Raw genomic sequence first — 21,045 nt, 5'->3', positions numbered from 1 at the left:
CCAGCTCCACACAGGACCAGTCCCATACTGGACCAGCTCCATATAGGACTAGTCCCACACACCACCAGTCCCATATTGGACCAGTCCCATATCGCACCAGTCCCATACTGGACTGGTATCATATAGGACCAGCCCCACACAGGACCAGTCCCATACTGGACCAGTACCATATCGTACCAGTTCCACCCTGGACTGGTTCCATGCTGGACCAGCCCCACACAGGACCAGTCTCATACTGGACTGGTACCATATTGCACCACACAGCACTGGTCCCATACTGGACCAGTACCATATCGCACCAGTCCCATCCTGGACTGGTTCCATGCCGGACCAGCTCCATACTGGACCAGCCCCATACTGCACTGGTTCCATGCTGGACCAGCCTCGCACAGCACCAGTCCCATACTGGACCAGCCCCATACAACACCAGTCCCACAAGGGACTCTCCCACCCGCTCGGCGCAGTCCCCTCCCCCCTGGGGCGTGGCAGAGCGGAATGGGCGTGGCAAAGCGGAATGGGCGTGGCGAGTGGGGGGAGTGGGCGTGGCGAGTGGAGGGGAGTGGGCGTGGCGAGTGGGGGGAGTGAGCGTGGCGAGTGGAGGGGAGTGGGCGTGGCGAGTGGAGGGGAGTGGGCGTGGCGCGTGGCGGGGAGTGGGCGTGGCGAGTGGAGGGGGAGTGGGCGTGGCGAGTGGGGGGGAGTGGGCGTGGCGAGTGGGGGAGTGGGCGTGGCGTTGCGGCTGCGCGGCGGGCGCGGAGTTGCGCGACGCTCCCTGCCCCCCCCTCCCGTCCCCCCCCGTGTCCCCCCCCCGTCCCCCGCCGTCCCCTGCGCCGTGCGGCCGCGGCGGGGCGCGGAGTTTGCCTCGGTCCCTGCGCGGCGGCTGCCATGTCCCAAGATGGCGGAGGCGGCGGAGCTGAAGGTGCGGCGGCGGGGGGGGGGGGGGGGGGGGGGCGGACGGGGGCGGGAGCCGAGCGGCGGCGGGGGGGAGCGGCGGTGCGGGGCTGGGGGGGGGGGGAGCCGAGGGCTGAGGGGCGTGGGGCTGGGCGGTGTGGGGGCTGAGGGGGCGGGGGGGGGGGGTGTTCTGTGTCGGGACGGCGGGCTGGTAGGGGTTGTGGAGAGGATGCGTGGGGCTGAGGGGGCCTGTGTGGGGCTGGAGGGAGGCGGCGTGGGGCTGAGGGGTGTGTGGGATGTGTGGGGCTAAGGGTCTGTGGGGATGGGGTGAGGCAGTGTGGGGTTTGGGGGGGGGGGGGTCTGTGGGGCTGAGGGCTTTGTCGGGGCGGGGGACTAGCAGGGGGTGTTGAGAGGTAGTGTGGGGGTGAGGGGGTCTGTGGGGCTGAGGGGGTCGGTGTGGGGATGAGGGGGTCAGTGTGGGGATGGAGGGAGGCGGTGTGGGGCTGAGGGGTCTGTGGGATGTCTGGGGCTAAGGATCTGTGGGGATGGGGTGAGGCAGTGTGGGGTTTGAGGGGGTCTGTGGGGCTGAGGGGGTCTGTGTGGGGATGGAGGGAGGCAGTGTGGGGCTGGGGATCAGGCAGTGTAGGGCCGAGGGGATCTGTGGGGCTGGGGGATGTGTGGGGAAGGGGTCAGGCAGTGTGGGGCTGAGGGGGCCAGTGTGGGGCTGAGGGGGCCAGTGTGGAGCTGAGGGGGCCAGTGTGGGGCTGGGGGACTCTGCAGTGGGCCCAAGGAGGTGTGTGGGGCTGGGGGCGTTTGGGAGACAGATGGGGGGGCCTGTGGGGTGGCAGAGCCAGGGGTCAGGGCTGTGCCGGGTTGGGGGGCAGCTGGGAGGCCTGTGGAGTGCTGGGGTCGGGGGTGCTGGGGTCGGGGTGCTGAGCTGAGCCCTGGGGCCCCGGCTCGGGGGGCAGAGCCGTCGCGGGGGGCACAGGGACCCCCGGGGCACAGGGAGGGTGCCGGGGTCTGGACCTTGGCGCTCCGAGCGGCGGCTGAGGCCGTGGAGCGCGGCAGCGAGCCCGGTGGGCTTTCGGGGGGCCGAGACGCTCTTGGGGGGGCTTCGGAGGCGCAGAGCCCTGGAGAAGAGGGGTCGAAACCCGAAGGAAGGCCGAGCCGGGAGCCGGCGAGGTTCGGAGCCCTGAAGGATGCCGGGGGGGTGGGCAGGAGGGAGCCGCAGGCAGGAGAGGGGCCGGTGCGGAGGCAGGTTTGGGGTGCGGGGCGGGAGGAGGGAGCAGAGAGCGTGTAACATGGTAGTGCTGCACCAGTGCTCACAGCTGGATGGGGTTTCATCGCCCTCCACTCTCTTTTTCTCGTTTTTTTAGGAGTCAGAGTGTGTCACCACCTTTGCCCGCCAGACTGTGGAATATGAAATTGCCCCTGGTAACTAATTCCAAAGCTGATTTTTTTTTTTTTTTTTAATTAATTTTTTTTTTTTCCTCCCCCTCTCCTCTCCTTATTGGTGGTTTAATATTTTTTTCCCCCCACAGGCTGGAGTATAGATCTTAGCTGGCTGAAGTGCCCCCTTCCCCGTGCTGGGAACAGCGAGATATTTAGGAACTGGCACCTTTTTGGCAGCCAGCCACCGCACGAACATAATTCTCCCGAGTCATATTTGTCCCTAATCTTTCCAGCAATGCCCTGTCCAAATTTTGCTACGGCTTTATGGCCTGATCTTTCCCCCTCCGCTAAAACTTCAGCCTCACTACAACGGGAGCCGTAGCCAGCGGCAACACGACGTTAGTGGCGAAATTGGAGCTGATGATTATAACTCGGGATCCGGCAACCGCCTCCGTGGTCCTGCGATTTGGGGACGGGGTTTAGCCAACAGGCAGAGCCGAGCGCGACCCCGGGGCGAAGCGGCCGGCACGTTTTTTCTGCTCCGCTCCCCCTGCGGAGGGATCGTGGTTTAGCGCCCACGTTTACCTCTCCGGGGTTTGGCGCCCCGGGCGCCGGCCCTTTCGCTGGGGTTTGGCCCGATTTGAGGCTTCTCTGGTTTATTTTTGAATCTCTGCTCCCTTTTCCCTCGTCCGTCTCCCCTAACCCCCTTTCTGGTTTCCTCGCCAGGAGTTTTGTTTTAAGCTTTTTGCCATCTGTGTCTCATTGTAAAAGCAAGGCGAGCCAGTTGAAAACGGAATGATTTCTCCTTATAAAGCCCGTGGTTGGCTTCAGGCACTTTCCTTTATTTAAAAGAGCGATCGGTGACTCCCCTGGAAGGAGAAGAGGTTTGCGGACGTGCCTGGTTCAGCAGCGGCACGGTCGGCCTCGAGCTGCTGCGGATCCCGCCGCTATCCGAGCCTCAGGTGCCCTCCGAGAGCTCTCGACTGCCGTCTCGTACGGCAACGGAGAGCGGGTGGTTTTTTTTTTTCCGCTGCTCTGATCCTCCGAGCAGTAACCGGAGAGGCTGCGGGGGGGGAGAGCCGAGTCCACGGCGGCCGCAGCGGTGGTGACACAGCCGTCCTAGGGCACGAACGCGAGTGGGTTTTTTCCACGAGAAACGCGAATCTCGCGCTGGTGAGCCATGCTACACTGGTCTGCTGCCGGTCGGAGGACTCTGTCCGGGGGAATTTGAGGGAGGAATGGATGTGGGGAGAGGTCGGCAGGAGGGGAGGGAGTTGGTCAGACCCGCTGTGTCTTTCCCGAGAGGCGTTTGAAAACAGGCACTGTCAAAGTTGAGAGACCCCGAGTCGAGCTTTCCCCTCTTGCATGACAAGAGGTTTCCCGCTTCTAACAAATTCTCCTGGCTCCAAAAAGGGGGGGAAAAAGGTGAAGTTAATCATTCTTCTCTTGAGCAAAGGCAAACCCCACGTGACCTGCGCGGGGCCTGACGGGCTTTTTTCGACACGAAACCTTAACCTGACGCGGCGCCTGTTCCCGCACGGCACCGTCTGCGCCGACAGAGCTGCCTGCGATGGCTTTACCAAATACTCCCCCTTCCCCCCTCCCCGCCACTGGGAAGCAGAACGTCTGTCGCATCGTCCTCCCGATCCTCGTACGGGGAATTAAACCGCCCCAAACTCCCCTGGCGCACAGAGCGGCGTCAATTAACGAGCTGATTAGCCTGACCCGTAGGTGAGGGGGGTGTGCCCCGCGATTCGGTGCTTCCAGGCGACTCAACCCTTGGTCTGTAAGGGGTAAAGCTGAGGGGAAGCGGCTCCGTGGGGCTTGAGCGCCGAGCCGCACGCCCGACGCGCCTCCCGACGAACCGACGGGGTGTCGGCTTTTATTTTGCGTTGGTTATCGAAGGGGCTGCGCTTGTTCGGCGTTTCCGAACTCGCAGGAGCCAACCTCTCCCCTCTTCCCCCCCAGTGCTCCGCTGCAGCCCCTCCGTGGAACCGAAACCGTGGATTTAAACCCCACGAAGTTGTAACTAATTAGAGAACAAATCTACCGCTGTCAGATCGGCTGCATTTCGGGAGCCGAAAGGGAAAAGTCTTCCTAGAGGCAGAGCGGTGGTGAAGCTCTGGGTGCCCTGCCTTGGTTACAAGGTCTCTGAGACCCTTTTTATTTTGCCTCCTGTGAAATGGGAGTAATTCAGCTTAACCCTGTCAGGCTCGTGGTGAGAAGGAGCAGGGCGCTGGTGGGGAGGGTCCCTTCGGTGAGGCAGGTTGAGAAGCGATGCCAGCCTGGGCACGGGGGTGGTCCCTGATGGGTTTTCCCTTAATTACGGCCTTTCTCCCTAATGACCGGCGTCTGTTTTCAGATTTGATGTCCTTAGAGAAACATCGGGCCAAAACCAGGCGTTCCCCGAGTATGTTTTTGAAATAAGAGGATAAAAGCGACGGCTGAAAACCTCTGCAGTCACCCTGGGGCTTGGCCTTTCTGAGCCGGCCTCAAGGGGACTTAAATCGAGAGCTTTAAACCCAGAGAGGCCCCAAAAGCTTTAGTTTAAATGCCAGGCTGACCCCGCGAGAGATTATCCGCGCTTGTTCGGAGGGGAGGTGATTTAACGGCCGTTGGGAGCTGCTTGGAGACCCGTCGAATCCGGCAGCGACCGCGAGCTTTTGCACTTCCCGATCCGAGCGAAGCGCCGAAAAGCAAACCCAGCCCTAAACGCTCGCGGTTCTGCTGGTGACGAGGGGACCTTCCGACTTGACAGTGTCTCTTTGAAGGCCTCCACCATCTTCCTTAGCGCAGCCGGGGCTTGGTTTTGAGCCGGGTCTGCTCCCCCCCTCCCCCCAGCAGTGGTAACGGTGCTTGTTTTTATTTCCTTGCAGCACATGGTGATGAGCTTTAGGGTCTCAGAGTTACAAGTTCTCTTGGGCTTTGCCGGGAGGAACAAGAGCGGGAGGAAGCACGAGCTCCTCGCGAAGGCGGTGCAGCTGCTGAAGGCGGGCTGCAGCCCGGCCGTCCAGATGAAGATCAAAGAGCTTTACCGGCGGAGGTTCCCGAGGAAGATCCTCACCCCTTCGGACTTGTCCATGCTCCACCTCCAGGCCGGGCAGCTCCCCTCGGCCACCGCGCTGACGCCGGGCACGGTGTGTCACCTGCCCTACGACCACGGCGCCGCCGCCGCCGCCGCCGTGCCGGCGGCTCTGCTGCCTCCGGTGCCGGTGCTGGCAGGACCCAAGCACGAGGCGGACGTCCATCCCCTCTCGCCGCCCGTCCATCCCGTCCACCCGGACGTCAAGATGAAGCGGTTGCCCTTCTACGACGTCTACGACGAGCTGATAAAACCCACCACGCTGGGTACGTTCGGCGCCCGCCCCTCCTGCTCTCCGGGGGGCTCCGTGGGTTCGCTGGGGCAGAGGGGGTGGGAGCTTCTCTGGGCATCCTGTGCCACCGCCCTCCCAGTAAAGGATTTCTTCCCGACCTCCAGCCTGAATCGCCCCTCTTTTAGCTTAAAACCAGCACCCCTGCTCCTGTCGCTCCAGGCCCTGCTAAAAAACCTGCCCCGTCTCTCTTACCCGTCCTGCAAGGCCGCAGGAGGCCCCCCCCGGCGCCTGCCCCTCTCCAGGGTGAACCCACCCCCAGCTCCCAGCCCGCCCTCGCCGGCAGAGCTGCTCCAGCCATCACTTCCACGGGCTGCCAGAAATGGAAGGATTTGATTGCCTATGGAAGGATTTGGTTGCCGGTGGAAGGATTTAGTTGCCTGTGGAAGGATTTGGTTGCCGGTGGAAGGATTTGGTTGCCGGCCGGTCTCGTTCCAAACACGTTTGCCTGACAAAGGGCATTTCTCTCCCGGCTGACACCTTTTCTCTTGAGTGGGTGTTGTGTCAGTTGGGTTATTTACCGTTTTCACCTGGCAGAGCCTGAGGGGTTTTCTTTGCGTTCTGGATTTCTGCGGTACGTCAGCGTTTGGGTCCTAATCCCGAGAGGAGGAAAACACGGACCCGCTGGCACGGGCGCCCTTTCCAAGCGAGTCGGTGAACGCCAGGAGGGTTAGTGAGGAAAAGGGGTTTGTTATTTTTGCCAACAGCTGGGGTTACAGCTCCCAGCGAAACCCTCTGCCGCCCTTGAGTCTTAATTCTGCCTTAATTATTAACAAAAATGGAGTCCCAGAATCTTCTGACATACAACAGGAATGAGCTCGGTGAGGAGGCGCCGGGCAGGGAGCGAACGGGGTCGTAACTAGGAGCAGAAACGGGGCACGGCGAAAGGGCGAAGCCGTGTGGAGGCCGAGCGCCCCGAGGCTTCCCTGCTGGCGAAACAGGGAAAAGAAAACGCCGGGGTTTGCCCAATTCCAGAAAAACCGCGGTTCTGGTTGGCTCGGAAGCGCCGGTGGGGAGAGGTGGGGTGCAGGGTCGGCCCAGTAAGCGCTGGGGGTTTTGGAAGCGCCGCTGCAGGCTTCGCTTGGGATCGTGAAGAAGGTTTTATTTTGGGTTAGGGAGGTTTTATTCTGGTTTTTAGAGTAAGTTGTATTTTTACTTTAGGTTGAGCCCTTCTGGCCTGTTCAGGCGGGACCCACCCGTCTTAGGCCTTTTAAATGGTTTTCGCTTGGCTTCGGGTGTGTTTTTCTTTCAGATAAACACAGGGATGTTTGCTCCAGCGGAGGAGATCGGGGTGTCTGTGCCCCAGCCAAACCCCAGGCGCTTTTTTGCGGGGGTTGGTTTCGTTCCTGCTTTGCTAAAAATCGCCTTTTCTTGGGTTTGGCTTTGTCCTCTCTCTCAGACAACCTGCGGTTAAGCCTCTTCCCTGAAACGGGATACTCTCCTCGCGAAAGAAAACGTGGTTTGTTTTTTCTCTCCCTTGATAAAACTCCCTCGGTTTTGTGTTGGTGCTTGAACTTGAAAGAGCTTTTGGTGATTTCCTGGGGGACTGTGGACTTTTTATTTTTGGCTTCTGGCGGTTTGCGTCTTTCTTCTCCCTTTAGCTGTGTGAACGGCCCCTCCCTGTGCTTCTGTTGGAGTTCCTTGGGGCAATTTTCTTAGAAGGGCCCAGATAGGAAGGTCGTGGTGTCGGAAAAATGCCGGGAATAAGCAACATGTGGGAAGGCAAAAATGAGAACGGGGCTGGAGAGGGTGATGATGGGTGAAGACAGTGACGCGGGGGTTCGTGGCAAAGCCTCCTGGTCCTTCCACGCTCCGTTTACTGCGAGTGAGGAAGATCCAGGCTTTGGCTTTCCCACTCCCTGTCCGATACCAAACCCCCAGCTGCTTTGCAGCGCCTTTTGGGGACGTCGGTGTTCCCCTCTGGGTGGGGTGAAGGCTGCCAGCAGGGCAGTAACTGGTTATAAATCGGTCAGTAAGTGGGGGCTGGTTATCAGTTACAGGCAGCAGAGAACAGGGAAAGCTGCAGGTTTTGAGTGGCTTTACCCCGGAGCAGAATCAGGATCCAGTTTGGTCATTGAGGAGCGAAAGGCTCGAGCAGAAAGTCCTAAGATGGTCAAAATTCCTCTGAATTTCTCCAGCCCGCTCTGCCAGCCTGTCGCCGGACCCGGGGAGGATCTGGCAGGTCATCTGCCAGGAGCTCAGGGCCTCGCATTCCTGCCATTCCTGAGCCGCTGCTGCAGGAGGCAGGGAAGCAAAACCCCCCCGCCCCACTGAGGAACTGAAAGTGCTTTTTGGGGGGAGACGCGGTGGCCCTCTGCCCGTGTCCCTCTGCGAAGGCGGGCGGCAGAGAGGACGGGAGCAAACCTCCGCAGCGGATCTGCGGTCCCCTCGGGCGGTCACGCTACGAGCAGCTCGTCGCCGGCGTTGCCGAACGCCTTGAAACAAATCAAGGCTCAAAACGTGAGATTTAGGCTGACACGTGGCGCTGCGATGACGCCCTCAGCTTCGTCTTCTCTTGACTCGGGGACACTTAAACCAACAACCCGCGGATGTTCTGGATGCAAAGAGCAGGCTGGGCTTGAGCCACAGCTGGATGTTTTCTTTGAACCGGTCCATCAAAGGCGATTCGGGAGGATGAAGCGGACCTGAGCTCCAGTTGGGGAGGTCCTCGCACCGCTGCTTGCCAGCAGGGAGCTGGGGGGGGGGCGGGAAAGGGCAGCTGCGTCCTCGTCCTGGCTGAAACGCTCCTTAAAAATCCCTTAGCAGCCACCCGTGGAGACGGGAGAGACCGCTGCATGGGTCTGACTGGGCCCAGTACCCCAGGGGAAAGAGGAGCGGAATGGCAAAGGAAGACTTGGAAGAGCTGAGATCAGTCCTGGGGCTGCTTCCCTTCCAGTTACATATCGGAGACACCAGTTTCGGGGGCTCCTCCCTCCCTTTTAGCCCTAGATACGCGGCAGCTCCCCGGCGGGAGCCGCTGGGGCTCAGGGCCTCTCCGGACGGGTGTAAAAACGAGGGCAGAGGTGGCCAAATCCGCTCTTTGCGAATCCCCGAGCGCCAGCTGCGCCAAGGGAGAAGCTGGGGCGCGAGAGCAGCGGTGATTTGGTTAAGGTCAGGGTGAGGGAGGGGGAAACCCCGGGTTATTTTGAGGCGTATCTTCCACCGAGTGTTTTTGCCACGCTCACCCTCGCGTAACGCCGCCGGATCCCCCGTGGGGTGGGTTTCTCCGCCCGGGCCCGGCTGGTTTTCCATGGGTTCGTGCTGACTCCGTCCACGTGCCCGAGGAGAAAACGGCCGAGCCTGGGGGTCGCTGGGCAGCTCTCGCTCCGTGAGCGCAGCGGTTCTTGCCCTTTCTCCGGCACCGGGTGCCCTCCGCTTCCCGGGACTCTGCCTTGGACCTCGCTTTTCTCTGCTGGGCCCTGGGCAGCGCCGTGCGGCTCGCCGGGGGCTCGGGAGGCCGTTGCAGAGCCAAGGAGAGCGAGGGGGCGGCTTTCCCGAGTCCCTCGCCGTTTGCTCTCCCTGCCAGCCACCGTGCTTTCCCGGGGCTGAGCTTTCCTCGTAAATAAAATGATGGAAACTGAACGTTGAGCTTGAAAGACAGACGTGACGCTTGGTGACGCGGTCAAGGACTTGGAGGGCCCCCACGGTGTGGAACTGCCGTTAATTTTGGTTCCTTTCTGCTTTCAGCGGGGGCTGTCCTGTCGTTAGGGCAAGCCTTGGCGCCTGCAGCCGTAAGAATGACTTAATAACGATTTAATTTGTCTTAAATTCTCTTCTTCAGCCTCCACGAACGGCCAGCGGTTTGAAGAAGCTCACTTCACCTTTGCTCTAACCCCCCAGCAAGTTCAGCAGATCCTCACCTCCCGGTAAGCGGAGCGGCGTCTCGCCGGGTGGGCGGCTGCGCGTTCCCCCCGCCGGCAGAACGGGGAGTGGAGCCGGGAGGAGAAATGGGCAGAGCCTGGGGGAGCGAGGGCGCAGGGACGGTCGGAGCGGGAGGAAGAGCTGAAACAATTCACACTTCTGTGCTCCAGTGCGCTACGGGGGAATAAAATCCCAAGTTGGGTGTAAAATAACCAAAAAAAAAGGAGTTCCTTGGTGTCAGCGGTGCTGTAGGGCACCTGCTGCAAGGAGCAGAAATCTAGCGTGGAAGAAAAAACTACAGCGATTGGGACAAAACCCGTGCTCCTTCATCCCAAAATTGAGGACTGCCCTCCCCCCGCAGCCGTTCGCCCCGCGAGCCTGGCGCTGGCGCTGGCGCTGTGCTCTTCCCACCCGGCAGCGGCAGCGAGCGTCTCTGAGGTGGCTTTTTCTCCCGTTCCCGCCGCTCCCCGCCCTGTTGGATGGGTTTCGGTTTGGGGATCGCGCCTGCTGCCTCGGGCAGGTGTTGGGTTCCCCCGTTCCGCAGCTCGGCCGCGCTGGTTTGCGTCACGGGGCCGCCCAGGGGCGTCGCTGCCGATAGAACTCCGTGAAAACTCGCGCGGTGGCGGCTGCGATTCTCCGTCCAGCTCTGCTGACGGTCCTGAGGGCTTCTTCTCCGTTGCAGGGATATCTTGCCAGGCGCCAAGTGCGATTACAGCGTGCAGGTGCAGTTAAGGTAAGGCGGCGGCTTGCGAACGGGCGCGCTGAGTCCTGCTCGGTGGGAATCGGCCCTCGGTGACGCCGAATTGCGCTTTTAGCACTGGGTTTGGTTTGAAGGGGCGCGTCGGGGGGCGGTGAAAGTGTCCGGTGCTGCCCTTTGGGCGAGGGTTTTCCTCCGGGAGCGAGGGTTTTCCTCCGGGAGCGAGGATTTCCATCCAGGAGCGAGGATTTCCATCCAGGAGCGAGGATTTCCGTCCGGGAGCGAGGGTTTTTGTCCGGGAGCGAGGGTTTTTGTCCGGGAGCGAGGGTTTTTGTCCGGGAGCGAGGGTTTTTGTCCGGGAGCGAGGGTTTTTGTCCGGGAGCGAGGGTTTTTGTCCGGGAGCGAGGGTTTTTGTCCGGGAGCGAGGGTTTTCGTCCGGGAGCGAGGGTTTTCGTCCGGGAGCGAGGGTTTTCGTCCGGGAGCGAGGGTTTTCGTCCGGGAGCGAGGGTTTTCGTCCGGGAGCGAGGGTTTTCGTCCGGGAGCGAGGGTTTTCCTCCGGGAGCGAGGGTTTTCCTCCAGGAGCGAGGGTTTTCCTCCAGGAGCGAGGGTTTTCCTCCAGGAGCGAGCCTCTGCTAAACCACGTCGTGCAACACCGAGCCCCGCGGGTGTCTCTGAGCTCGGCGAGGCCGACTTGTCTCTGGGCGACGCCGCTGGTGCAGGCGACGTGGCCTCGTGCACAGGGGGGGGAGGGTTTCAGTTTTAAGGGTAGTAAAATTTAATATTTTTCGGAGTTTCGCGTGCTTATACAGACCTCGCTTCTTTCTCTTCTCCGCTTTACTTATTTGCCTTTTTGCAGATCCGTTGCAAAAGGCGGGATAAGAGGCAAAAACGACCTGACCTTAAAATTTGAGCCCTTTTTGGTATCCACCTAGTTATTTCTCGTGAAAATGCAAGACGTGTTGGAGAGCGTGAGGAGAAAAATACTCGAACGTGCGTCACGGATCACCCTCCGAGTCTTGCGGTCGGTGCCGGGGCGGTTATTGCAGCGCCTGCCCGCAGTCCTGAGGAGCTGAGGAGGCTCTTGCCCAACATTCACCCCTTGGCAGCGTTAAAAAAATGTTGAATTTTCTTATCAGGGGTTTGAACTGGGCGAAGAGACAGAGGGTCGGTGCTGCGCGCTCCGACAATGGTGACGGGGGGGTTTTAGGGCTGGAGTGGCGATAGCCGGGGGTCGGGAGGACGGCGGTGGTTTGAAGCGGGAGACTTCGGTGTCGTTCACCAGAGCGCGCGCGTCTTCGGGAGGGCGTGGGGCGTTGGTGGTGCGACGCTGTGACGACGTCGCTCTGCTTCGGGGCTTTGCGGTCGCGGTTTTCCCGCTGGGTCCGTCCGTCCGTCCCGCTCCTGCGCGCGGAGCTGGTGGAGCCGAGCACCCGGGGATCCCGTTCCCGGAGACGCGCCGGGGGGGGGGGGGGGGGTGGACGCCCGGCGAGGTCCCTTCTGCAGCGCGAGATCACGCCGTGGGGGTTGCCGAAGGGCTGGTTTCAGCGGACGTCCCTCGTGCTGCGTTTTGGGCGTTGGAGGGGAGACAGAATTTCCCAAGCAGCCCGCCGGGAAACTTTCGGGGTGCCCTGGGGTGCCCAGAGCGCATCCCTGGCCTCAAGAACCGCCCCCCCTGTCCAGCGAACTTCAGCGCAGGAGTGGGGGGGGGGGGGTTTCTCCTCCCCTGCTGCCGTGCCCAGCACGTGCCGCGCTCGCCTGTTCCCGAGCAGGACAAAGATCAACCCTCCGGCGTTGTCCTTGTCCTGTTTGCCCGCCGCAGAGAGGTTCAAAAACAATGGGCTCGGGTTTGTTTTTCGAGAACGGGGGTGGCGCGGCGCTGCCTCGGCGTTGACGCGCCGCGGCTCGATCTGGCAGCGCCGGCGAAGCCGGCCGAGGTCACGGCCTGGCTCGCGCCGCCGCGGTTCCGAGTCGCCGCTGGCCGAGCACCCTCCGCTGGGAGGAAACCGGGCGCGTGGCCTGGGTGAGACGGGGTGAGGGTCTGACCCCCCCCCGGCCCGGGCTGGGCCGCTGGTGCTGCCGGTTGGACCTGGCGATCTGAAAGGTCTTTTCCAACCTAAATCGTGGTTCTGGGATGGGGGAGGCAACGGCTGGATGCCGCGCAGCGGCGGCGGCAGAGCGCCGAGAGTCGAAGCAGCCGCCAGCCCGTCCCGCTGAGGCGTCGCTGTGGGTCAGACCCGACCCTTTAGCTCCTCGGGTGCTGTTGTTGGGTGACCTCGGCGGCCGTAGCTCCTCGTGCCCTGAGGTGCTGCGGGACCCGCCGGCGAAGCTGCGCGCGAACGCGCCCCAACCCCGGGTTAAACCGTCCCGGTGCCGCGTGCTGGTGTGGGAGTGGTATCGGGGTGGCCGGAGGGAGGGACAGGCCTTCGTCCCGGGCGGCACCCGGGCCAGCTGCCCCCGCCGCCGGGTTTTGCGCCATTCTCGGGTCGCTGGCGTTTGTCTGCCGTGTTCCTCGGGTCGCTTTGGCCGCGCGTGGGGGTTTGAAACGCGTGTCGGGCGGTTCGTCCGCCTGCCTGTTTTCCAGCCGTGGGCCTGCTCCGCTTGGAAAAGCGTTTCTCCCTTTTCCAGGGGAGGTTTGGCGGCCGTTTGCCGCGAGCGTCACCACTCACTCGCCGGTTTCTCCCTCCTGCTTCTTAGGTTTTGCTTGTGTGAAACCAGCTGTCCCCAAGAAGATTACTTCCCTCCTAATTTATTTGTCAAGGTCAATGGAAAACTCTGTCCCCTGCCTGTGAGTAAATCTTATTTCTTCTTTAATACGTTGCCGGCCGAAGCCCGCCCTTCTGCCCGGCTGCAGCTCCCAGCGGGCGCAGGGAGGGGGGATGGATTTTCCGGAGGTTAAAGACCGACTCGAAGCGGTGGTGTGGCGGGAGCGCGGAGCTGACTGCGTGCTGCAGGCTGTGGGTGGGTGATGAAAGCTGCTCTCTGGGTCAAGGAGGGTGGTCTTGAAGGAGAAGAACAGGCAAACTTTGGGCCCGATTTATTTATTTTCTTGTCAACCAGCAGATTCCCTCTCCTTTTTCGAGAAGAAACCTGATAATAGACGCAGAGTAAAGTCTGAGATCAGGGGAATAACGGCGCTGCCTTTAGTTTATCACATCGCAGGGAGAGCTGGGTGCCCCGGTCAGGCTGCGGTCCTTGGTGCTGGGTAATGCGTAAGGAAAAAAAAAGTACAGCAAGAGAGCGCATTTGCCCCAGTTTACGGTCCAAAAGGGGCTCGGTTCAGCCAGGAAAGGTGTCAGAGGTTTGACAGTCTCGGGCCAGTTCCCTGTGAGCCGTCCCACGCCGCTTCGCTCCGGCAGAGGCGGCACCTTTGGCCGCCCAACCTGCAGAGCAGCCTCCAAGGCTCTGCCCGAGCTGCTCCCTTCGCCGCGTCGGGGATTTGCATTTGTTGCCTCGGATGTTCTGTTCTGTAACCCACCCATAAAACCAGCGGGAGATCGTCCCCAGCCTCGAGGGGCGGCAAGAGGGAAGTGCCTGGGGGACGCACGATGGCCCGGGGGTCCCCCCAGCTTCTGCTCGCTGAGGTTTCCTGCGCTCGGCTGGGTGAGTCCACCCGCAGCCGCGCAGCGGGAGCGCTGGCTCTGCTTCCTTTCTGCTCAAACCGGGCTGCTGCCTCAGCCTCGAGCTGCCCCGTCTGACGGAGGGCGACGAGAAAAGGGTGGCCTGAATCTCCCTGAGCTGCAGAAAAGGCGCTCCCGGGCTGAATAACGGCGCTGGGCGCTCATCGAGCGGGTGTAACGAAGCAAAAATGAGATGGACGTGGCGGTTGTCACGGGATTTGATTATTTTTTTTTAGCTTCCCAGCCTCGTTGGGCTGGGTAGGGTGGGGTGTTTAATTCGGTGCCGTTCATACCCGTCCCAGACTGACAGCTCTGGGTGCGGGGAGAGCTTCGGCTCGCGACGGGATTCGTCAGCGCCGGGAGGTGAGAGGGAACCTTTATCCTTGTTCTCTTGACGTTGAGGAGTAGCAGCGTGCTGCTGCGGGGGTCGCGGAGGGATTCTCATCCGCGCCCTGAGGTGCCTCGAGGTGCAACATCCCGTGGAGGAACTGGGTTGGTAGGATCTCGTACGTGGCCTTACACCCCGGAGAGGATTTGTTTTACCCTGGGTGATCTCCCCTTCTTTGCAGGGTTACCTCCCGCCCACCAAGAACGGCGCCGAGCCGAAGCGACCCAGCCGCCCCGTCAACATCACTCCCTTGGCGCGACTTTCGGCCACTGTCCCGAACACCATCGTCGTCAACTGGTCCTCGGAGTTCGGCAGGGTGAGGGAGGCGAAGCCCTCGCCCGGTTCTCGCTGCTGCCGGGCAGAATCGGGGTCGTTTTTTTTTGCAGCAGCAGCGTGGAGCCGGGCGGATCCGGGAGAGCCCTCTCCGTTCTGGTGGGTTTTTCTGGGTCTGAGCGGCGTCACCGTCTTTCCAACAGAACTACTCCCTCTCCGTGTACCTGGTGAAGCAGCTGACGTCGGTGACGCTGCTGCAGAAGCTGAGGGCCAAGGGCATCCGCAACCCCGACCACTCCCGAGCCCTCAGTAAGTGCTGGCGAAGGCGCCGCCGCGCTCGGGAAGGGAGAGGGCGGCTCGGCGGCGGCCGGCGCGGCTCCCGGCGCCCGCCCCTGCGGCGAGAGCTTGGTGGGAAAGTCGGGACCGCCGAGGAGACGCGTTGTTTTGCCGGGCGACAAAGCTCCGGATCGACCCCCTCTCGGCGTCGCTGCCCGTCTCCGTTGCGATACCCCCCCCCCGCCCCGGAACGCTCGGCCCCCAGCCAAACCGGCCCCACGAGCGGAGGTGTCCCCTGTGCTGCCGTTTCATGGGCAGGCGGGAAAATCTTTCAGGCAGGGCCTCTCTTTGTGCCTCCCCTGTGGTCTGGCCAGGGAGGCTCTTGATGGGACTAACGCCCGCTGCCGGGAGCGTTCCCTGCCTGGCGTGGGCAGCGAGCGTCGTGGTGCGAGTGGGAAATCACGGGTTTGTGCCTGTTGGAGGAGGAGGATGCTGACAGGAGACCTTGTTTCCCCTCCTCTTCTTTCAGTCAAAGAAAAACTAACAGCCGACCCCGACAGTGAGATAGCCACGACCAGCTTACGAGTTTCCCTGATGTGTCCAGTAGGTTTCTGCGGGATTTTCTTCCGTTCGTTTTTCTCCGCCAGGCCCTTGCCAACGGCTTCCCCGTCGCGTAGGAGGCGGGAGCTGCCGCTGCTGCCGCCCTGCTTTGGTGGAAAAGCCAGCTCCGGTCCGCAAAGACGAGCCCCCCGCGGCTTTCTGGCGGGGCTGAGGTCGTTGGCCTAAACCGCCCGGCCGAAAAACGCCGCGGGGGGCGGGGAGGGGGGACCCCGCTCCTTGTCTCGTGCCTTCGCTGTTGCCCACGCGGTTCGAGGTGGGAGGGAGCGTAAAAAAAACCCCACGAAACAAGGCGGCAAACCCCCCGCTCAGGAAAGCTTGTCTTGTCCTCGTGGGTTGAACCTCTTGGTAAACGGGCAGGGGAGCGGGGAGGGAATAAGCGGGGAGTAACACCGCTGGCCTTGCCGGGGCTGCCGGAGGGTCTGTACAAAACCAGCTTCATTTCCCCCGTCCCCCCTCGCCCCCAGCTGGGTAAGATGAGGCTGATCGTGCCCTGCCGAGCCATCACGTGCACCCACCTCCAGTGCTTCGACGCGGCGCTCTACCTGCAGATGAACGAGAAGAAACCCACGTGGACCTGCCCCGTGTGCGACAAGAAAGCGCCCTACGACAACCTGATCATCGACGGGTGAGCTGAGCCCGAGCCTTGAGCCTGGATCACGTTTTTCTTTGCAGGCTTATCCTCTAAGGCTGGTGCGTGTCGACCAGTTACAGCCTGGGATCACTTAAAACCTGACTTTCATTCCCTAACCTGCTTTGGTGCCAATCTGGAGAGATTTCTCCCGAGGAACAAGCAGCCTTTGTCAAAATCTTGGCCGCCTGGCGGGCAGCCTCTCTGCGGAGGCCGGGGCGAGGGGACCCGCTCACGGGGGGGGGGGGTTGAGCAGAGCCCCCCGCTGCCGACCCGGAGCTGCCCGTCCTAAGGCGGGGGGTGCTGGGGCAGACGTGAGCGCTGCGTCCCTCCTCTAACCCACCTCCCCCGGCCCCGCGTCCACCCGTCCGTCTGCGCGAGGCCTCCTCATGTCGGCTCTCCCCAGCGCCTGCTCTCGCCCGGCAGGTTGTTCATGGAAATCCTGAACTCCTGCACGGACTGCGATGAGATACAGTTCATGGAGGACGGCTCCTGGTGCCCCATGAAGCCGAAGAAGGAGAACCAGGAGGTGTGCCAGCCGTCTGCGTTCAGCGGGATCGAGGGTACGGGAGCTTTGTCACCAGCTCGGGTTTTGGACGCGCTTTTTTTGGGGGGAGGGGGGTCAAAACCGCAGGTTCCTCTTGAAGCTTAATTCCGGGTGGGCTACGGAGACCTGACCGTTACAGCACGGGGGGGTTGATGCTTCCCTCCTGGGAGGGGGGGTGGGTTTGCTGTGAGCGGTTCAGATGCCCTGAGCGATTCGCAGGGTCGTAGCGCTCGGAGAGGCGGCGGCCGCTCGCTCGGCTCCCTTTCAGCGGCTGCTTTTCCTCCGCAGCCGGCTCCCTCTACACCGTGAGCTCCGAGGGCAAGAGCTCTTCGGAGGGCAAGAAGAGGGTGGAGGTTATCGATCTCACCCTGGACAGCTCGTCGGACGAGGAGGAGCCGCCCGCCAAGAAGCAGTGCCCGCTCTCCGCCGCGGCTCTCCCGACAGCGGCCGGCCCCAAGGGGTAAGGCAGCGCCGGAACCCCCCGCTTCGCCGGGCTTTGGCTCGTTTTCCTCCCTGCTCTCCGCTTCCTTCCTTCCCTGGACGCTGACGCCGGCACAGCCACCGCATCCCGGCCTGCTCAGGCCCTGGGAAGCGCCGCTGCTGCTTGTTCCCCCCCTGGCCAGGGTGAGGTGACGCAGCTTTTTGGCCGTGGGACAGGGGAGGAGGAGGAGGAGGGAGGGCTCGGCGTTGCTGTAGGTGTAGTTGCCTTGCGGGGGGTTATTTCGGTGAGGAGCAGTGAGGAATTCCGCCCTCGGCAGAGAAATTCCGCCCTCGGCAGAGGAATTCCGCCCTCGGCGTGCCGCCCCGCGTTGGGTAAGGCTCGCCGGGTCCCTGCTGTGTTTCAGGGCGTTGAGTATCGACCACCAGCCGTCTTCTGTGCTCCGGAGTCCTCCCGTGGCAGCTCTTGGCAGCGACTATCTCTCCAACCTCCCCCTTCCTGACTACCATCCCTCCTACCCGGTGCCCTCGGAGCTTCAAGGTAACACCAAAGACCTCTGGCAGCGGGTTGCGAACGCGCCCGGCTGTGCCGGTTTACCAGCTCGGAGCTGGCTGAGCCGGGTTTTGGCCGGTTCGTGCTGTCCCGGGGCCACCGAGGAGCGGGGCTGTGACGTCCCGGCGTGGCTCGTGGTGCTGCTGGCCGGCACGGCGTGACAGGGGCCGCGTGTCCCGGGCAGCGAAAGGCAGGAGAGGCCGAGGGCTGAGCTCTTCCTTTTCCTGTTGGGAGGGAAATAATCACCCGTTCCCAGAACCCGCCGCTCCGGGGATCCCCGGGTGCTTTACACCGGTGGTTCCCGCCTCGCCTGTGGGGAAGGCCGGCTTTGACGGGCAGGGAGGTGCCGGCCTGGATGAGGTGATGGGCTTGAGTCCCCCCTGGTCTGCTCAGCAGCAGAGACCCCCAGGTGCTCTCTCAGGCTCCCCCACCCCTCCTGCCTGGTCTGGCAGCTGATGGGAGGTGGCTGGGTCGAGCCCCCCGAAGCGGGGTGGTCCCGAGCGTCGTGGCGCCGCCAGCCCGGCGGGGGCTGTGCCAGCTCAGCACGGGTTGCCGGGCTTGGCTGGGACCACGGGTGCCGGGCACCCCGACAGCGCCGGAGGGGCAAAGTTTGCCGTGTGCTGAGGGACAGGGGGTGGCAGGAGCAGGGCTGGAGCTCGAGGTGGAGCTGGAGCCAACGATCCCGTGGTGTCCAGGGCTTGGAGGCAGCAGAACCTGTCTGCTGCCCTTCCCGCCAGAGGCTTCGTTACCATCCTGAAGTTTATTTCCCCCTTTTTTTCATTTTTCTAGGTCTGGATTTGTTTTCCTTCCTTCAAAGTGAAAATCCGGTAAGTTTTGGGGTGTTTTTTTATTTCATTTTTGCTTTTCTCCTCGCCGAATCCGCAGACCGGCCAACCCATCCCTCCTCCCTCAGCCAACCTTCCTCCTCGTCCTCCACCCTCTTCCTCCATCGGAGGACAGCAGTGGGGGGACGCCAGCTTGTGCTTTGCCACTCGCCGTCCGCCCAGCGCCGCTCCTCTCCCGCAGCACCTGCTCTCCCGGGTCCGCCCCGCTGCGGCACGTTTGGCATTGCTGAGGGCTCGGAGGCGGAAGCGTTTGGCTTCTCCGAGGCCGAATCCCCGCGGACGCAGGAAGCGGAGGGATTTGGCGGAGAATCGGTTTCTCCTGCCCACGCTGAGCGGAGGCGGCTCGGCGCAGGATCCACGCGCTCTCCCCGGCGGTCGCTGTGGGCTCCATCCTCTTCCTCTGCGCCGGGCTCTACCTCTTGGCTGCCGCCACGTCTCTGCCCTTCGCGCCGGGTTGTGCCGACAGGAGGCGGCGCTGGGGGTTCGGGGGCGGCCTTGGCAAACGGGTGCCTTTATCTGGGGAGCTCGGGGCCGCCCCTGGCCTCTCTGCAGGCTCCTGGGGCGGCTGGGGTTTTGGGGGCACGGGAAGCTGAGCGGGGTCGTTTGTCCCTTCGCCCGGCAGCACTACAGCCCGTCCGTGATCACCTCCCTGGAGGAGCAGGATACGCTCGGCCATTTCTTCCAGTACAGGGGCGCGTCCGGCCACTTCATCAACGTGAACCCCCTGGCCCCCGTGATGGCGGGAGCTCACGGCGCCGGCGGCCCGGCCGGCGGCCGCGTCAGCAGCATCGTCTCCACCAGCGCCCTGCGAGAGCCCCACGGCCACGCCGGGACGATCGGCAGCACCGCGGCGCTGCCGGGCTGCAGGCCGGACATCATCTCCCTGGACTAAGCCCCCGCCGGTGGCTGATATTCCCTCTGCCGGGGACGGGAGCCAAGGGCAGATTCCCAGTAGCTGCCTTAGGGATGGGCTTCCCAGTCCGGGGCTGGAAGGACCCGACCAGGAGCCGCTGGGTCGTGTCTCTCCTCTCAACCGGGGCCACCTCCTCCCCACGTGGCCTCGCTGGTGGTTCCCAGGCCTCCTGTGGGGAAGGACGCGCCCCACGGCCGTCGCTGTGCACGGTCACGCTGCGGAGCACCTGGGGTGTGGGCTGAGGAGCGCCTGCTCCGAGGGGTCACCGACCCCCTGACTGTCAAGAAATATTTTAAAACCATTTCTGTCCTGTAGGAATTCCGCTACAGACAGCGAAGAGGGTCATCCAGCCGCCCCCTCTGCCGCGGGAGCTTCCCAAAACCAGCGGGTCCTGCCCCAAACCACCCCCCGCTCCCTGTGGGCCCTCAGGAGTGGGGCTGGGGCTGCCCCCCCGCCCCCGCCCCCCGACTGGAAACGATTCCTTGTTTTTAATGGAAGGCGGCGGTGGCGCGGGGTGGCGGGAGAGCGGACGGGAGCGGGGCGGCGGTGGAGGAGGATGGGGCGAAGCGAGCGACCCGGGAGGGAGGCGCCGCGGGCGCCCTGAGCCCGCTGCCGCCTGTCCCTGTAGGGACGGAGCCCTCTCCTGTGGAATGACGCTGTATTTTTTAAAAAAAACAAATAATGTAGATTTGTTTCCCTCCTTTTAAATATTCCCAGCGCAGACCTGTACAGAGAACAAACAGATGATCTATATTTTCAGTTGCAGCTTTTGTACATACAAAACTCCAAAGACTTCCCTGTTTCTGTATCTACGTGAGGACTAAATGAAGGTGGCGGCATCTCCGGGGACGGCGCATCGCCCGTTGCACAAATTATTTATGTATTTAAACGTACGCGTTAGTTGGTGACCTCTGCGAGTGGCCGGGCGGGCTGGCTGCGTGCCGCCGGGCTCGTCGCCTCGGTCCGGCGGCGACGGACGGGCACGCGGGGCCTGCGGCTCACGGCAAGGCCGGGGCGCCGGGAGGTATCACATGTAGCAATTTTTAGCACCTTTTTTAACTGCTCCTGCCCCAAAATCGGAAGCCGGTGGGTCGGGACCGGGGGAGCAGCGCACAGTATTCCGCTTGGCCGACTTCTTATTTCTTGTATCGTAACCGCGGTAAATATTCCACTGCAATAAAGCTGGTAAAAATCCTGAGGATCTGCCGATTCGTGCGGTGATGGGGCGTGTGGAGCTCGTCCTCTTTAGCCGGGGCCAAACCGCCGCTGCCGGTGGCGTGAGGAGCAGGAGCCGGGGGGCAAGAGAGCGCTGGGACCTCCACCCCAGCTCGCCCGCCCGTGCTTCGCAACCCCTCTGAGCGGGTTTGTGGCGTTTCTGAGCTGCTGGATTCCCGAAATCCCGCGCCGGAGGGGATTTGTTCTCGAGGAGATCGCACCGACGGACCAGGCCAGCTCGCCACGGGCTCGGCTCGCGTCCCCCCGACCTGCTCTGCTTCCCCCGAGCGAGGGACCCCGGTGCCCCGGCATCGCAGCGGCTCCGCTCCAGGTACTGCCGGGGTGATGGGGTGACACTGCCGGGGTGACGGCGCTTGTTTTACAGACCCAGCACCATCCCACTCAGCAGGAGCCGCTGCCTGGGGCACGTCCCCGGCTCTGTACCCACCCCCTGGACCCCTCGGAGCAGTTTCTGTCTCCTCGCCCCACTCCCCTCTTGCTTCCCCCGCCACCCGAGACCCC

At 62.6% G+C, this 21,045-nt stretch overlaps 1 protein-coding gene across 1 annotated transcript; it reads left to right on the top strand.

The window, feature by feature from the left end:
- The first annotated feature begins 892 nt into the window (after positions 1–892).
- PIAS3 (protein inhibitor of activated STAT 3) lies at positions 893–19,287 on the top strand. The gene is made up of 14 exons (XM_086478270.1): positions 893–916; positions 5,157–5,628; positions 9,433–9,517; positions 10,195–10,245; positions 12,904–12,994; positions 14,396–14,530; positions 14,691–14,796; positions 15,293–15,366; positions 15,849–16,009; positions 16,439–16,601; positions 16,877–17,019; positions 17,405–17,538; positions 18,340–18,377; positions 19,018–19,287. Exons 1-14 carry the CDS (start codon positions 893–895, stop codon positions 19,285–19,287), a joined length of 1,947 nt encoding a protein of 648 aa, XP_086334396.1.
- Positions 19,288–21,045: the final 1,758 nt, after the last annotated feature.

The sequence above is a fragment of the Leptosomus discolor genome, chromosome 26 (assembly GCF_034619465.1).
Source record: "Leptosomus discolor isolate bLepDis1 chromosome 26, bLepDis1.hap2, whole genome shotgun sequence".
Lineage (NCBI taxonomy): Eukaryota > Metazoa > Chordata > Aves > Leptosomiformes > Leptosomidae > Leptosomus > Leptosomus discolor.
The sequence above is the reverse complement of the archived record's forward strand: the minus strand, read 5'-3'. Positions and strand labels throughout refer to the sequence as shown.

Bases quoted from the DNA above. Each gene is read 5' to 3' on its own strand.
- PIAS3 (XM_086478270.1), top strand. From the start codon at position 893: ATGGCGGAGGCGGCGGAGCTGAAG. The intron at 15,367-15,848 runs GTAGGTTTCTGC...CCTCGCCCCCAG, and splicing joins GAGTTTCCCTGATGTGTCCA to CTGGGTAAGATGAGGCTGAT. The intron at 17,539-18,339 runs GTAACACCAAAG...TCATTTTTCTAG, and splicing joins GGTGCCCTCGGAGCTTCAAG to GTCTGGATTTGTTTTCCTTC.